This window comes from Chelmon rostratus, chromosome 13, assembly GCF_017976325.1.
Source record: "Chelmon rostratus isolate fCheRos1 chromosome 13, fCheRos1.pri, whole genome shotgun sequence".
NCBI lineage: Eukaryota > Metazoa > Chordata > Actinopteri > Chaetodontiformes > Chaetodontidae > Chelmon > Chelmon rostratus.
In genome coordinates, this window is record NC_055670.1 from 6,026,949 (window position 1) to 6,044,076 (window position 17,128).

Consider the following 17,128-nt stretch of genomic DNA (forward strand, 5'->3'; position numbering starts at 1 on the left):
TTGTTTCCATACATATGTTTGTATTCATTCTTTAGTTGTGCACGTCTTCACTATTTCTATGTCTCTGGCTATATTTAAAAGGTTTGTGGTCCTTTTCTCACTTGTGGTCAAGGTTGTTGTGAAAATATTGCTGTGAAATACATCTGCATGTTTTTGCATTATTGTGAAGTCAAATCCTTTTCCACATTGAATAAATGCCTGGGCAGACATTTTCATTAATTTGTAAATGTGTCAGCTGCTACTACATACAGTTGTGGTAAACGTACTGTCACATCCATGCCCCTCAGGCATGGGCAGGCAGGTATGTGGCAGCAGTGTTGGGATTAAAATTTTTTTCTGTAACAAATTGATTGGAAAATACTTTTCCACAACAATCAAAAGCTCTAGGAGACAAGTCGCAAATCAGAAGGCCAGCACCAATCTCATGAAGGTAAACAATATTTTAGAACTTCATGCCCACAATATTTAATATATACAGTGTGAGTTGCTAAATATGTTTTCCAAATATGTTTTTTTGATGCAGTTTTCCACTATGTCCTGTGTTTGATTACGGGAGATGAATATTGTACTCATCACTTTGTACCATATAGAAAAGTAGGCTGGTCCTCACAAGTAGATAACTACACACTGTCAATTCAAAACCACTGCTCGTCAGACCAGATCCCAGGACTGGCTAGCTCTTGATACCCTACAACTTAATACTGAACTTGGGAAGTCTACCTTTCAGTACTTGAACTTGAAAGGACATTAGAAAGTTGAAGGTATCACTCCATTGGATGAATTTAAACTTCTAATTTTCAACATTTATAGTGTGCACCTGTCTGTATGCCAGCGCAGACTCAGACTATGGACAAAGAATATAAACTGGTATTTCCAGATGTATCAAATGAACCATGTAGTACTTACAGCTATTTGACAGCCTGCTAGTACCACAAGGACAACTTCCTATTAACCCCATTAAAATGGTCACATTTGGTCCTTGGTTACAGATTCTTTGAATCTGATGACCAAATAAGGAATTATTTGTATATCAGATTGACACAGAAAAAAAAATGTTTTCTTGAGATAACGTAAAATGTCATCCAAAAAATAATTAGGTGATGTAGGTCCAACAAAAACACTGCAATGTTCTCTTTAGGCTGAACTCAAGAAATTCTATATGTATAACTGTTTCATCGGACTAATCAAAGTACAGCTGCAATTCCAACTTCATAGTAGGATTGCAGAAAAGCAGCTGGCCGAAGAGACTGCCTTGAGTGAAACGCAGAGAGAACACAATTCCACGTGCCTCTGCTGTTTTCAGTTACAGGTGTTCTCTCCCCGGACCTGGTCCCAACACAAGGTCATGTGGGCTTGGGACTGGGACTTCTATCTGTTCCACCGCAAAAGGACTGATAACTGGCTTGCAAGGTCGTCAAAGTGAGTCTTCTATGGTTTGATGGGAGTGTTGCAAGCCTTTTCTTCCCTATGGTGCTTGGTCTGTCTGTCTATTTATGTTCACTCAACTAAAGAAGGAACAGCGCCCTCTCCTGATCACAGAAAAGAAGAAAAAGCTTACAGCACCTGGTATTTCTGTTTTCTCTTTTTTGTATTCATCAAAAGTCTAAAATCAGCAAGTGTGAGTCCCTGAAGAAGACATTTGTATAAAATACATTTCATCATTTGTTTTTAAAAACAAACAAAATAGAAAACACATTCCAATGCACAGACATTCATCCTCCCAGCACCTGAAGACGGTAAATATAACTGAAAATAAATAAATGAGAAAATAAATATACAAGAGATATCCAACAAAGCCTAAACTCAGAATTGATTTTTATACTCTCCCTTGTCATCAACAAAAGTCAGTCTGCACAGTCTGATTCCTTCTGGCCCATGTAGCACAACTTACGTGACTCAGAATAAAATTGAGTAAATTCATATTCCCCTCCGAACTATTCCGAAACATACCAGACAAGAATCTTCTTTTCCAGTTGTTACGAGTCTAGCTGGTCTCCCAGTTACTATTTCCCAATTTTCCTTCACCAAATTTTTTCATTTTCTCCTGAAATATTCTCAACTCTACATTCAACAAACAGATGTGTCTGTGTTTCTGGGTCGTCACATTCTCTGTCCACATTTCCATTGATTTGGTGGATCACCGCATTTGTATATATCCACTTTTGTCTGATTTTGAAATCCAAGTTCTTACATTCTAAATTATGCTTGACATTTAAGTTTGTCCATATTGTTTTAGTATTTAAATCTTGGAAGAGTTTTGCCGCATACTTTCTGAAGTGGGCTGTTTCCTCATTTCCTCTTTCAACATGATCTTATGAGTAACTTTGACTTTTACCTCAGACAGATGTTTTCTCTCTTCTGCTTGGTCTATGTACAAATGTGGCAATCCACTCCCCCCACCTTCACAGTTTCTCTCTCGATGCGACTGAGCCAGTTGCCAGGCAGACTTTGTTTGATGTTTTTGTATTTTTGTAAGCCTGTTATATGTTCATCTGCTGTGTCTTTTATCTGTCCTATACCAGCCAGCATAAACAATCTAATGTAAAGCATTTTCCAATTCACACAAACCTTTGGATTGAGTTGATTGATTTAGTACTTGATTGATGTTTTTCATATCTCACATACTCTCACTCTACAATTCAGTCCATGCACTCAAAATTTCCTGATAGTACACCTCTATCATTTCCATCATGTGTTTCTTGAACCCCATAAATATCCCATTCTCTCCACATTTCCCGCACACAAGTCCTCCTTTCTCATAATCCGCTATTAGAGTTCTCCTTGATATTCTTACACCTTTTCCAGCCCACTACCAGGGCTCTTATTGGGTTTTATTTGTTTTATTGCTACGTAGATTTTTTTCAGTAGTGATGTCCCTGTCACACATCTGTTTATCCTCTTCAGATATTGTGACACTCACTATATCTGATACTGTATCTTTGCTACTTTGTTCTATTGTTCCTTTTTTGAAGATTTTTTTGTAAAATGACTCCACAACCTCTTATATACCAATATAATCACTATTTTTTTCTCCCTTCTCTTTCTCAGTTTCTGTGATATAACTATTTTTTCTTTGTCTCCAAGCGAATAAATAATTTTGTGCACTTCTCACCCTCTTCTGTTTACTGTGCTCTGCTTCTCACTATGGCTCCTAAACATTTTTCTTTCTATATGATTATCTGTGCTTACGGCTGGAAGAAGTGTACCTTGTCATTCGCACTCTCTCCAATCGTTCTTTCAGGTCATTTTCCTTTATTCTCTTCACAAATTTTCTATTTTACCGTTTCACACCATGTATACACATCGTTGAAGGGTTTGGACATATCGCCGCCTGTTGCTTCAGCATGCCACGCCCCCTGTAGTGTAGACTGGGCTCATTCAAGCCTCACAGCAGCTCACCTGCCGCCTCCCCACGTGAGGACGCACCTGTGCAGCGTTTGGATCTAATTAAGCGGGTTTAATGGCTCGGCTGTGCAGCGGTTCCTCCCTCTCAGTCGGCATCCTTTGTCTGGTCTGGCGGCAGAGAGAAGCCGAGCGGACCGGAGCGCTACCATGACGTCCGCACTGATGGCTTGGGTTTGGACCGGATTAACACTAGCCCAGCTCAACAACGCAGGACGTCACCGATATGAACTCGGTAGATTTGCTGGCCAGGAGGGGCTTCCTGACGGTGTCCCAGCGCCGGTTTGGACTTTCCTCCAACGTGAAGCCACAAGTCCCCGTTTCAATAATTCATCTGACTGTAAGAGTTCTTGACACACCATGTTAGACAAAGATTAACTTTTTTCTTTTGACAGTGCAAATGTAAATGTAAGCACAGTGTCAGTGTGTCATGCAATGTTTTGTTCAGGTTATATTTTTATTAATTTTGATTTTGCATTTATAGATTAACTCTCCCCACTCACGTCACATAAACACAGTGTCATGGTGTTATGCAGTATTTTAATCAGTTAACACTTATTTTGATTTTCCATTTACAGAGAAATTAATTTCCCTACAAATGTTCTGTTGACCACTTTGAATTCATTCTCTGGACAAAATTATCCTGCATGTCTCCTTGTGTGCCCAAATACTACCAGATTTTTTACTATTGCGTCAACATGATTTTGAAAACGGCTTATTTTGTTGAAACACGACACAAAATTCACACAACCACACAAGTAGCAGAAGACCTCAGATATTTTGCAGAATGAACCACTTCATTTAAAACTGTACAATAATTTACATAAAACACAATTTTGTCACCATATGAAACACATGGTTCATATGATCTGGTTCTGTTTGAACCAGTTACAAACTGCTGTGCTCAATCCAGAACATTTCTACTCTTCTAATGAAATAGTCTGGGTTTGATATTTTTTCAGACCATTGACCAAACACAACACCCAAGTCCAGCACTGCACACTGATGAAAATGTTTATTTCTCTCCACACTGTAGAATCAGTCAATACATCGATGCATTTCCAAAGGCTGCATTTTGCACTGAAAATCAGAACAGAACATATTCTAAATACAGGAAAATTAAGTACACAAACACAGCAAAAACATTTGTGGAGACAAAGTGAATAAGAGAAAGGAAACAGTGAGCATCATTTCTTGGCCTAGCTGGGTCTGGCCATAGCACTTCATCCACAGCACAGGCTGTGTCCTCTCTCACAAGACAGCAAGGGAAGAATCTTCTTAATGGTGACTCCAGCCTTGCACAGACCCAGCATCAATTTGGTCACAGGCCTCCTCCATGGCTTAAATGAGGGATAATCAGCCAAATAATTAGAATAAAATTAGAAGGTGGAAGTGAGGAATCAGGTTTGGTTCAGAGGTAGAGCTAGGTGTCATCCACATAGCAGTGAAAATGGATGTGATGTTTACGGAAAATGTGTCCAAGAGAGAGGAGGTAAATGATGAACAGCAGGGGCCCCGTCACAGAGCCTTGGGGCACACCTATGGTAACAGGGACTGGATGGGAGGTGAATGTTTTTAACTGAATGAACTGAGTGCGGCCTGAAAGGTATGAATGAAACAAGTTGAGAGGTGTGTTGGTGATACCAATGCACAAAACTCTATTCAGAAAAATGGTGTGTGAAATAGTGTCAGGCCACACTCAGATCAAGTAGGGGGTGAATGGATAGTGAACGGGAGTCAGCAGCACGGAGGAGGGCATCAGTGATTTAAGGACTTTTCTTCATTTGAACTGATTAAATCAGAGTAGTTGATTGATTTGTCTTTAGAAATGCAGTCTTTGTAGTGGAGAATATGGTTTGAATACATGTCTTTGCGCACAGTGAGACCAGTTTCCCTGTAAAGTCTTTGAAGTTGACGTCCTTTTGCTTTTAACTGTCTAAGAGTGGGACTGAACCGAGGTGCAGTGAGAGTAAATGAGACAGATCTGGTTTTTAGCAGAGCAAGATTATTTAGGTTATGAGGCAGTTGTTGTAGTGGGAGAGCAATTCATCTGGGATAGAAAAACTGACAGCACTGGGGAGGCTGTATATATGAGCAGATAAAATAATAATCAATTTCAAACAATAATTTTACAGACAGTTATAGTACGGGGAGTGTTGGATTTGGAGAGTGATAGATTGACATCAGGGTATCCTGACACAGGGCTGGAGATCATTGACCTTCCACTGCCATGCTGAAAACAACTCCTCAGTGTGATTAAGGAGGAAGAGTATGGTGGGAGGTATTGGTGTGAAAATTGTGGATACTGATGAAACCAGTTTTGGACCAGAGGAGATTGGTGGAAAGATATATTGTCCCAGATGACACTGTATCTCATCTGCTCTGCATCCATTTGGCCTTCTGCTGTGACAATGTGTGTAGTCTGTCAAAAAATGTGAGTAGGTGGGCTATGTTGTAAGGTCATAAGCTGGCATGGCAGTGGAGGATACCATTCTGCATGATTGCAGCGCACATTGTGATGTTACCACCATGTTGACCTGGGACATTCAAAATAGCTCTGGCCAATGATGTTTCTCCCTCTCCCTCTGACTGCAATGTTGCCTTCCATTTTTGTTGAAGACAGACTACACTCACCTGTTACCTTTTCATAGTGCTTACGCCTGATAGCAGCTTAATTGTAAACTCACCAAAGTGTTCGTACACCTGACAGCTGTGTTTGATCAACTGGTTCATAGGTGTGGCATTCTGAAAGGCAGTGCCTTGAAATGGCAAGGAAGTGACATCATGTTGTCATGATTTCTATGTCTAATGTAGAGAAGTGTGTGTCGCGTTTTGTAAAAAGTGTGAGGCTGAGAATGTGCTGATAGATGTGCAGATCTGGGCTGAGGTTTTGCTCCCTGAGTGTCAGGTTTCACCAACTGTAAATAAAATAAAATAAAAAAATCTGTAACTGGCCTGTCTTTGAAAACCAGTTATGAGTTAATTTTAGTCAAGAATCATAAACAAAGACCAACACAAATTAAAATTATTCAAAAATGATAAAGTCAAACATGCTGGCAAAAAAAAAGAGTGTATCAGCCTTCCCACCAGAGCAGAATCTCAAAACCCACAAGCTCACTGAACATTGTGATCTTAATCCTGTTTGTTCCCGGTAAGTGTTGTTGTGAATTTCCTCCATCATTAGATGCATTTGTGCTAAGCTAACAGTCTTGTGGCTGTAGCTTTCTATTTAGCATCCAGACATGAGTAGTATTGTTCTCATCTGACTGTGGCAAGAAAGCAAATAATAACCTGGCATCATATGTTGTTTTGATTTCAGGGAATAGAAGGAGTCCACCAACATCAGATTTCAAGCAGCCACACTATCGCTGCAGTAACGGAACACTTTCCCTGCGCTTTTCACTCCTCCGATACTCAAATCTGCGTCTGGAAGGTGTGTTTGATTGGCAGCGTGGTTTTGTCTTTAGAAAGTGGAATGATAGCTGCTGTCAGAAACGTAATGTTTCTCCAAATGTTTTTCCACAGACGGGACGCGCTTGTTGTCACTGCCTGACAGGTGTGACAGTTCCATTCATATGTACAGGTGGTGGTTGCTGGCGAAGCTTCATACTGGCTGCCACACAGCAATACAGGTAAAAAGTTCATTTCTTTGTCCAAACTAATGAGTACTAGTTCTCAGGCTCCACCTCACAAAGGTATTTGTAGCACCATGATACCATGCGTGAATTGTGTGCAATTTCTTGTTTCTTCCACTCAACCAGCATCTGAAAGAGTTGGCTGTATGTTGGATTTGGCCTTGGGATTTACGGCAGACTTGAGCTTTTTAACAAACTGCGACAATTGTGAGCGGGAACCACTGAAACTCCCAATACGTTTTCTCAAATGTATCATTTAAATGAGAAACTGTGCCGAGTTACGTCCATGTGGTTGGATGAATTGAAAATATAATGAGGGAGAGCTGATCTGTTCTACAAAGGTTTCTTGTTCCTTTTGCCTTAAACTGCAAGTGACAAAATTATTAGACTGCTCTGACACAAGAAGAATCTCCTCATAAGTTTGCTTGATGCCTTGTGTGGTGTTTTAATGTTTATTAGGTTAAGTATATTTTCTTTGTGCAAAAGACATGCATTGAATATCGACTTGTGTTGAACCTTGTGCTGCTGTAGCCTTTATGGCAGTCCAACAACATTCAATGCAGAGTCGCTGGCAGTTTTACAGAATTGTCACTAATTACCCTCTTGACTTTATGTAAGTGACTCTGCTGGCACTTATTCAGACATGAAGCCAATGTGAAATTACCAGCACTTTCACTCACGTAAAGATGTGCATATCTGAAATGGGTTTGTTACAGGCCAAGTCATCTCATTTGGGACCTGAGGCGCTGCTGCTCTTGATCATTCATGTTCAAGTATTTGAAAGACTGTGCCATGAGTGGATTTTTTTTAAACTAACCAATAAACTACTACAAAACAATCTTGGATCTTCAGAAGCCTGATACAGTTAATGATAATTTTGTCTATCCCCAGACTGGAGACGGAATTGGTTTCCGCCCGTTGAAACTGCTTTACTTTGACCGTCTGCTGAAGGAGAACATGACGGGCGTGGCTGTTTGCGAGAATCCAATAATGTCAGCACCAGCAGCGTCACCAGTGGTGACTTGTGGAACAACACATGTCACTGTGAAGCTGCCTGGTGAAACAAAAGTGAGGAAAGTGAAAGATCTTGGTAAGGACCCGGAAGTAATCACATAAAAGATGGATTCATCAACCCATAAACAGGCCATCAGAGGGACAGCTGTAATACATTATTGCCTTAGGAAGCTCTAATGCATAATACAGTGCCAGTTGACAGGCAGCAACATTATCCAATTAAAACTACTTCTGTCCTGATTTACTTTCAGCTCTGGTTTGGTCTCTAACAAACTACTGAGGAAAATGTCTTGCTCTTCAGCTGCTTCATGTTCCACTTCCTTCAGTAACTAGTCTCTAATTTTGTCTGTTTGCTTTTGTGGTAGAGTTTCTCACTAATGAAAGACACTCTGTTAGACAACTAAGGACCCAGGGTGCATTATTTGTGGACATATCAAAGTCACCAGACCAGGTAAATCAAATGCAAAACAAGTTGAAACTCATTGTTCAATAATTTGGTGTGAAAACTAACCTGAAGTATCTTTACAGGATTCTGCCTTTGAACTGGTTTATGTTGACTCTAGTGGGAAACTGTGCACGATGCTCGCAGCTTGTTCCCCTATGCTGCCTAAAAGATTTGGAAGGCATCATGTTAGGAGATCCCTGGAGGAACCAGATTTTTTTGACCTATGGGGCTTTGATGAAGAACCAACGGGAACATTTGATCCGGAAACAACGACGACAGCACCGACGACAGGCAGCTCAACAACTGATACAGACACAGACACAACAGAGGAAACTGTTGATGACTCAGGATTTTATGATTTGTGGGACTTTGAAGAAATTCCTGAAGTGCCCTTCACTGGAGGAGACACAGACATCCCAGAGTCTACTGCTTCCACAACAACAGTGGACTCCACTGCTGTTTCTGCCACGACAGCCATCACCAGTGCTGCGTCTGCCACAACAATCACTGCCACGCCTGACATCACCACCACAACTACCGCCACCACCACGACCAATGCTGGGCCTGCAATGACTGCCACTGTCACGACCGAAACCCCTGCACGTACCACCATGGCGGCGGCCACAACAACAGCCACCACAACGGACGTCACTACCGTCATGCCCGCCACCACCACTCCGACCACCACCAGCACGGCTGCATCAACAACGTCCACCTCACCAATGTCATCCTTAACAATGGCCACCATGTCATCTTCTGTCACAACGTCCACCTTGACAACTGCCACAACAACACCTTTCACAATAACGGCCACCACCGCATCTTTTTCCACAACTGCTACTACAACGCCTTCCACAACAGTGGCCACCACCGCATATTTGTCCGCAACTGCCACTACAACGCCTTCCACAACAGTGGCCACCACTGCAACTTCCACTACATTGGCTTCCACGACAATGGCCACCACCACATCTTCCGCCACAACGTCAACCACCGCAACTGCCACTACAACACCTTCCACAACAGTGGCCACCACCGCAACTTCCACTACAATAGCCACCACCGCAACTGCCATGACAACGCCTTCACCGACAATGGCCACCACTGCATCTTCCACGACAATGCCTTCCACAACAGCGGCCACCACCGCATCTTTTACCACCACCGCAACTTCCACTACAATGCCTTCCACAACAGCTGCCACCACTGCATCTTCTGCCACCACTGCATCTTCCACTACAATGCCTTCCACGACAATGGCCACCACTGCATTTTCCACTACAATGCCTTCCACGACAACGCCTTCAACGACAATGGCCACCACCGCATTTTCCGCCACAACGGCCACCACCGCGCCTTCCACAACAGCGGCCAGCTCCACGATGATCAGCAGGAGCGCCTCCTCCACCACAACAAATGTTGCCTTGCAAACTACCAGCGGCACCTCGTCCACCACGACAAATGCTGCCTCGACAACTAGCATCGCTGCCTTCTCAACCACTGCAAACACTGGCTCGGCAACTATCAGCAGCGGCGCCTCTTTCACCACGTCAAATGCTGGCTCCACCACAACATATGCTGCCTCGTTGACTACTCGCGGCGCCTCCTCCACCATGTTAAATGATGGCTCCACCACAACATATGCTGCCTCGACGACGAACGGCGTCACCTCCTCGACCACAAATAGTGCTTCCTCGACGACTACCAGTGGCGCCTCCTCCACCACGTCAAATGCTGGCTCCACTACGACAAATGCTGCCTCTACGACTAGCAGCGGCATCTCCTCCACCACAAATAGTGCTTCCTCGACGACTACCAGTGGCGCCTCCTCCACCACGTTAAATGCTGGCTCCACTACAACAAATGCTGCCTCTACGACTAGCAGCGGCGCCTCCTCCACCACCACAAATAGTGCTGCCTCAACGACTACCAGTGGTGCCTCTTTCACCACGTCAAATTCTGGCTCCACCACAGAAAATGCTGCCTCGACGACTACCAGCGGCACCTCCTCCACCATGTCAAATGCTGGCTCCACCACAACATATGCTGCCTCGACGACGACTAGCGGCGCCTCCTCCACCACGTCAAATGCTGGCTCCACCACAACATATGCTGCCTCGTTGACTACTAGCGGCGCCTCCTCCACCATGTTAAATGATGGCTCCACCACAACATATGCTGCCTCGACGACGAACGGCGTCACCTCCTCGACCACAAATAGTGCTTCCTCGACGACTACCAGTGACGCCTCCTCCACCACGTCAAATGCTGGCTCCACTACGACAAATGCTGCCTCTACGACTAGCAGCGGCATCTCCTCCACCACAAATAGTGCTTCCTCGACGACTACCAGTGGCGCCTCCTCCACCACGTTAAATGCTGGCTCCACTACAACAAATGCTGCCTCTACGACTAGCAGCGGCGCCTCCTCCACCACCACAAATAGTGCTGCCTCAACGACTACCAGTGGTGCCTCTTTCACCACGTCAAATGCTGGCTCCACCACAGAAAATGCTGCCTCGACGACTACCAGCGGCACCTCCTCCACCATGTCAAATGCTGGCTCCACCACAACATATGCTGCCTCGACGACGACTAGCGGCGCCTCCTCCACCACGTCAAATGCTGGCTCCACCACAACATATGCTGCCTCATTGACTACTAGCAGCGCCTCCTCCACCATGTCAAATGCTGGCTCCACCACGACAAATGCTGCCTCGACGACAACCAGCGGCGCCTCCTCCAGCATGTCAAATGCTGGCCCCACCACGACAAATGCTGCATCGACGACTAGCAGCGGCACCTCCTCCACCACAAATAGTGCTGCCTCGACGACTACTAGCAGCGCCTCCTCCACCACTTCAAATGCTGGCTCCACCACAACAAATGCTGCCTCGATGACTACCAGCGGGGCCTCCTCCACCCTGTCAAATGCTGGCTCCACTACGACTACCAGCGACGCCTACTCCACCACGTCAAATGTTCGCTCCACCACAACAAATGCTGCCTCGATGACTACCAGCGGCGCCTCCTCCACCACGTCAAATGCTGGCTCCACCACGACAAGTGCTGCCTGGACGACGAGCAGCGTCACCTCGTCCACCACAATTAGTGCTGCCTCGACGACTACCAGTGGTGCCTCTTTCACCACGTCAAATGCTGGCTCCACCACAACAAATGCTGCTTTGACCACAACTAGTGGCGCCTCCTCCACCACGTCAAATGCTGGCTCCACCACGACAAGTGCTGCCTGGACGACGAGCAGCGTCACCTCGTCCACCACAATTAGTGCTGCCTCGACGACTACCAGTGGTGCCTCTTTCACCACGTCAAATGCTGGCTCCACCACAACAAATGCTGCTTTGACCACAACTAGTGGCGCCTCCTCCATCACGTCCAACGTTGGCTCCACCACGACAAATGCTGCATCAACGACTAGCAGCGGCACCTCCTCCACCACAAATGGTGCTGCCTTGACGACTACTAGCAGCGCCTCCTCAACCACGTCAAATGCTGGCTCCACCACGACAAATGCTGCCTCGACGACTACCAGCGGGGCCTCTTCCAGCATGTCAAATGCTGGCTCCACCACAACAAATGCTGCCTCGACGACTACCAGCGGCGCCTCCTCCACCATGTCAAATGCTGGCTCCACCACGACAAATGCTGCCTCGACGACTACCAGCAGCGCCTCCTCCACCACGTCAAATGCTGGCTCCACCACGTCAAATGCTGGCTCCACCACGTCAAATGCTGGCTCCACCACGTCAAATGCTGGCTCCACCACAACAAATGCTGCCTCGACGACAACCAGCGGGGCCTCCTCCACCATGTCAAATGCTGGCTCCACCACGACAAATGCTGCCTCGACGATGAGCAGCGTCACCTCCTCGACCACAAATAGTGTTTCCTCGACGACTACCAGCGGCGCCTCCTCCACCACGTCAAATGCTGGCTCCACTACGACTACCAGCGACGCCTACTCCACCACGTCAAATGCTGCATCGACGACTAGCAGCGGCACCTCCTCCACCACAAATGGTGCTGCCTCGACGACTACTAACAGCGCCTCCTCAACCACGTCAAATGCTGGCTCCACCACGACAAATGCTGCCTCGACGACTACCAGCGGGGCCTCTTCCAGCATGTCAAATGCTGGCTCCACCACAACAAATGCTGCCTTGACGACAACCAGCAGCGCCTCCTCCACCACGACAAATGCTGCCTCTACGACTAGCAGCGGCACCTCTTTCACCACATCCAATGCTGGCTCCACCACGACAAATGCTGCCTTGATGACGACCAGTGGCGCCTCCTCCACCACGTCAAATGCTGGCTCCACCACAACAAATGCTGCTTTGACCACAACTAGTGGCGCCTTCTCCACCACGTCCAATGTTGGCTCCACCACGACAAATGCTGCATCGACGACTAGCAGCGGCACCTCCTCCACCACAAATGGTGCTGCCTCGACGACTACTAACAGCGCCTCCTCAACCACGTCAAATGCTGGCTCCACCACGAAAAATGCTGCATCGACGACTACCAGCGCCGCCTCCTCCACCACGTCAAATGCTGGCTCCACCACGTCAAATGCTGGCTCCACCACGACAAATGCTGCCTCGACGACAACCAGCGGCGCCTCCTCCACCATGTCAAATGCTGGCTCCACCACGACAAATGCTGCCTCGACGATGAGCAGCGTCACCTCCTCGACCACAAATCGTGTTTCCTGGACGACTACCAGCGGCACCTCCTCCATCACGTCAAATGCTGGCTCCACTACGACTACCAGCGGCGCCTCCTCCATCACGTCAAATGCTGGCTCCACTACGACTACCAGCGACGCCTACTCCACCACGTCAAATGTTCGCTCCACCACAACAAATGCTGCCTTGACGACAACAAGCAGCGCCTCCTCCACCACGACAAATGCTGCCTCGACGACTACCAGTGGTGCCTCTTTCACCATGTCAAATGTTGGCTCCACCACGACAAATGCTGCATCGATGACTAGCAGCGGCACCTCCTCCACCACAAATGGTGCTGCCTCGACGACTACTAGCAGCGCCTCCTCAACCACAACAAATGCTGCCTCGACGACTACCAGCGGGGCCTCTTCCACGATGTCAAATGCTTGCTCCACCACAACAAATGCTGCCTCGACGACTACCAGTGGCGCCTCCTCCAGCATGTCAAATGCTGGCTCCACCACAACAAATGCTGCCTTGATGACTACTAGCGGCGCCTCCTCCACCATGTCAAATGCTGGCTCCACCACGACAAATGCTGCCTCGTCGATGAGCAGTGTCACCTCCTCGACCACAAATAGTGTTTCCTCAACGACTACCAGCGGCGCCTCCTCCACCACGTCAAATGTTCACTCTACCACAACAAATGCTGCCTTGACGACTACCAGCGGCGCCTCCTCCACCACGACAAATGCTGCCTCTACGACTAGCAGCGGCACCTCTTCCACCACGTCCAATGCTGGCTCCACCATGACAAATGCTGCCTCGACGACAACCAGCGGCACCTCCTCCACCATGTCAAATCCTGGCTCCACCACGACAAATGCTGCCTTGATGACTACCAGTGGCGCCTCCTCCACCACGTCAAATGCTGGCTACACCAAAACAAGTGCTGCCTGGACAACGAGCAGCGTCACCTCGTCCACCACAATTAGTGCTGCCTCGACGACTACCAGTGGTGCCTCTTTCACCACGTCAAATGCTGGCTCCACCACAACAAATGCTGCTTTGACCACAACTAGTGGCGCCTCCTCCACCACGTCAAATGTTGGCTCCACCACGACAAATGCTGCATCGACGACTAGCAGCGGCACCTCCTCCACCACAAATAGTGTTTCCTCGACGACTACTAGCAGCGCCTCCTCAACCATGTCAAATGCTGGCTCCACCACAACAAATGCTGCCTCGAGGAGTATCAGCGGCGCCTCCTCCACCATGTCAAATGCTGGCTCCACCACGACAAATGCTGCCTTGACGATGAGCAGTGTCACCTCCTCGACCACAAATAGTGCTTCCTCGTTGACTACTAGCGGCGCCTCCTCCACCATGTCAAATGCTGGCTCCACCACAACATATGCTGCCTCGACGACTACCAGTGGCGCCTCCTCCACCACGTCCAATGCTGGCTCCACCACAACAAATGCTGCCTCTACGGCGAGCAGCGGTACCTCTTTCACCACGTCCAATGCTGGCTCCACCACGACAAATGCTGCCTCGACGACTACCAGCTGCGCCTCCTCAACCACAAATCGTGCTTCCTCGTTGACTACCAGCGGCGCCTCCTCCACCATGTCAAATGCTGGCTCTACCACGACAAATGCTGCCTCTACGACTAGCAGTCGCACCTCTTTCACCACATCCAATGCTGGCTCCACCACGACAAATGCTGCCCCGACGATGAGCAGCGGCACCTCCTGGACCACAAATAGTGCTTCCTTGATGACTTCCAGCGGCACTTCCTCCCCCACGTCAAATGCTGGCTCCAGTACGACAAATGCTGCCTCGATGACTGGAAGCGGCACCTCCTCCAACACAAATAGTGCTGCCTCAACGACTACTAGCGGTGCCTACTCCACCACGTCAAATGTTGGCTCCACCACGACAAATGCTGCTTCGACGACTACCAGCAGCACTTCCTCCACCACAAATAGTGCTGCCTCGACAACAAATAGCAGGGCCTCCTCCACCACGTCAAACGCTGGCTCCACCACGAAAATTGCTGCCCCGACGACTAGCAGCGTCACCTCCTCCACCACAAATAGTGCTGCCTTGACAACTACCAGTGGCGCCTCCTCCACCACGTCAACTGTTGGCTCTACTACAAACACCGTCTCGATGACCATTACCAGTACCACTACAAGGGACACCTTCTCCAGCACGACAAATGCTGCCTCCACTACCACGTAGAAGAGAGAAAGTGTACAGCCAACAAGTGGAAGCGGAACAATGGCAGACGAAACTATAAATGTATAAAAATACAGAAATTCCTTCATGCATAATCAATAAAATTAATGTTGGCAATTCAGACACATTTGCTTGTGTCCTCCTACAACTCTATATTTCTATATGTGACTACATTTGAAAGGTTTGTGGTCTTTTTCTCACTCGTGTTCAGTCTGAACTTGTCTTCAGTTTTGTCCAACTATTGCTCCAGAAATTGGTGTGAAATATATCTCCATAAATTTCCATTATTAAAAAAAACAGCCTAAAACTGGCAGTGAAAATTCATTTTCCACATTGAACAAACGCCTGGGCAGACATTTTCATTGCTTTTTGAGTGTGTGGGTTACTACTATTTATACATAGTATACTGTTCCCTACACACAGTGAATTCACCTTTCTGAATATTTCTCTCCTCTCACTGTCTATATTTGCTGCATACAAATGAATCACCCTATATACAACTTTGTGCAACTCAAATTGAATTAGTAGCAGTCTCCCTCTGCCATGCTGAAAACTCATTCCCTTTTTATTTTTAATAAGAATGGAATGTAGAGAGGGTGTCTGCCTCCCAGACAAAGACTGGAAGGTGGTTCCACAGGAGAGGAGACATTAGGAACCACCAGTAAACCTGCATTCTGGGAACACAGTGTTCTAGTGGGGTAGTAGGATACCATGAGATGGTGCCTGACCATTTAAGGCTCTGTAAGAAAAGAGAAGGATTTTAAATTCTGTTCTGGATTTTACAGGGAGCAAGTGCCCAGCAGCTAATATTGTAGATATTGTGATCTCTTTTCGTTTTTGTCAGAACAGGTGCTGCAGAATTCTGGATCAGCTTTCGAGTATTTGGCAACACATTGGGGCAGCCTGATAGTAAGGAACTGCAATAATCCAGCCTGGAAGAAACATGTGTGGACTAGTTTTTCTGCATCGTTTTGAGACAGGATGTGTCTGATTTTTTTCAATGTTACGTAGGTGAAAAAAGGCAGTCCTTGAAATTAATGCATTTGGTGTTCACATAAAATGAAGCCAGTATTTTATTGTCTCTGGTGTAGCGTGTAACATAAGTGAATGTGAGCAGAGTGGAGGACAGAGAGTCTTTATTAAAGTCACCAGAGATGAGAAGGAGGACCCGCGGGTGTTATGTCTGCTGCCTGTTTGTGACGAGTGGCTGATATCACAGGCCACATCAGCATTTGCAGAGAGGAGAATACACACCGCAGTCGCGGTAATATTCGAAGATTCCCTTGGTAGGTAGTGTGACCTTTTGCTGACAGCTAAGCAAAACTATGCTGCAAATTATCTTTGAAGGATTGAAACTGTGCAATAATAGAATAATAATAGCTGATTAGAGAGGATTGGGTTTGTGGAAACAGAGGGAATATGACAGTATTTTCACTCTATTTCACAATTAAGTGGGTTTGAATTTGAGCTGAGGTTTATACTGTGTCGGATGTGGCAGTTTGCAGCACCGGAGCTCTGCACCAATACTGTGCTCTCTCCTTTCCTCTTCACCCTCTACACATCGGACTTCAGACACAACACAACCAGCTGCCACCTCCAGAAGTTCTCCGACAATAGCCATCGTTGGATGTGTATCACAGGGGAATGAACGAATACAGGGAAGTCATCAGTAACTTTATCGACTGGTGTGGATTGAA

General features: G+C 46.7%; 1 protein-coding gene across 1 annotated transcript; it reads left to right on the top strand.

Moving 5' to 3' along the window:
- Positions 1 to 12,071: 12,071 nt before the first annotated feature.
- Positions 12,072 to 13,957, top strand: LOC121616291 (mucin-21-like; the record flags this gene model as incomplete). Its single annotated transcript, XM_041951016.1, has 3 exons — positions 12,072 to 12,439; positions 12,932 to 13,475; positions 13,829 to 13,957. Coding segments are annotated over 3 exons (1,041 nt in total), but the record flags the coding sequence as incomplete, so codon positions are not given.
- Positions 13,958 to 17,128: the final 3,171 nt, after the last annotated feature.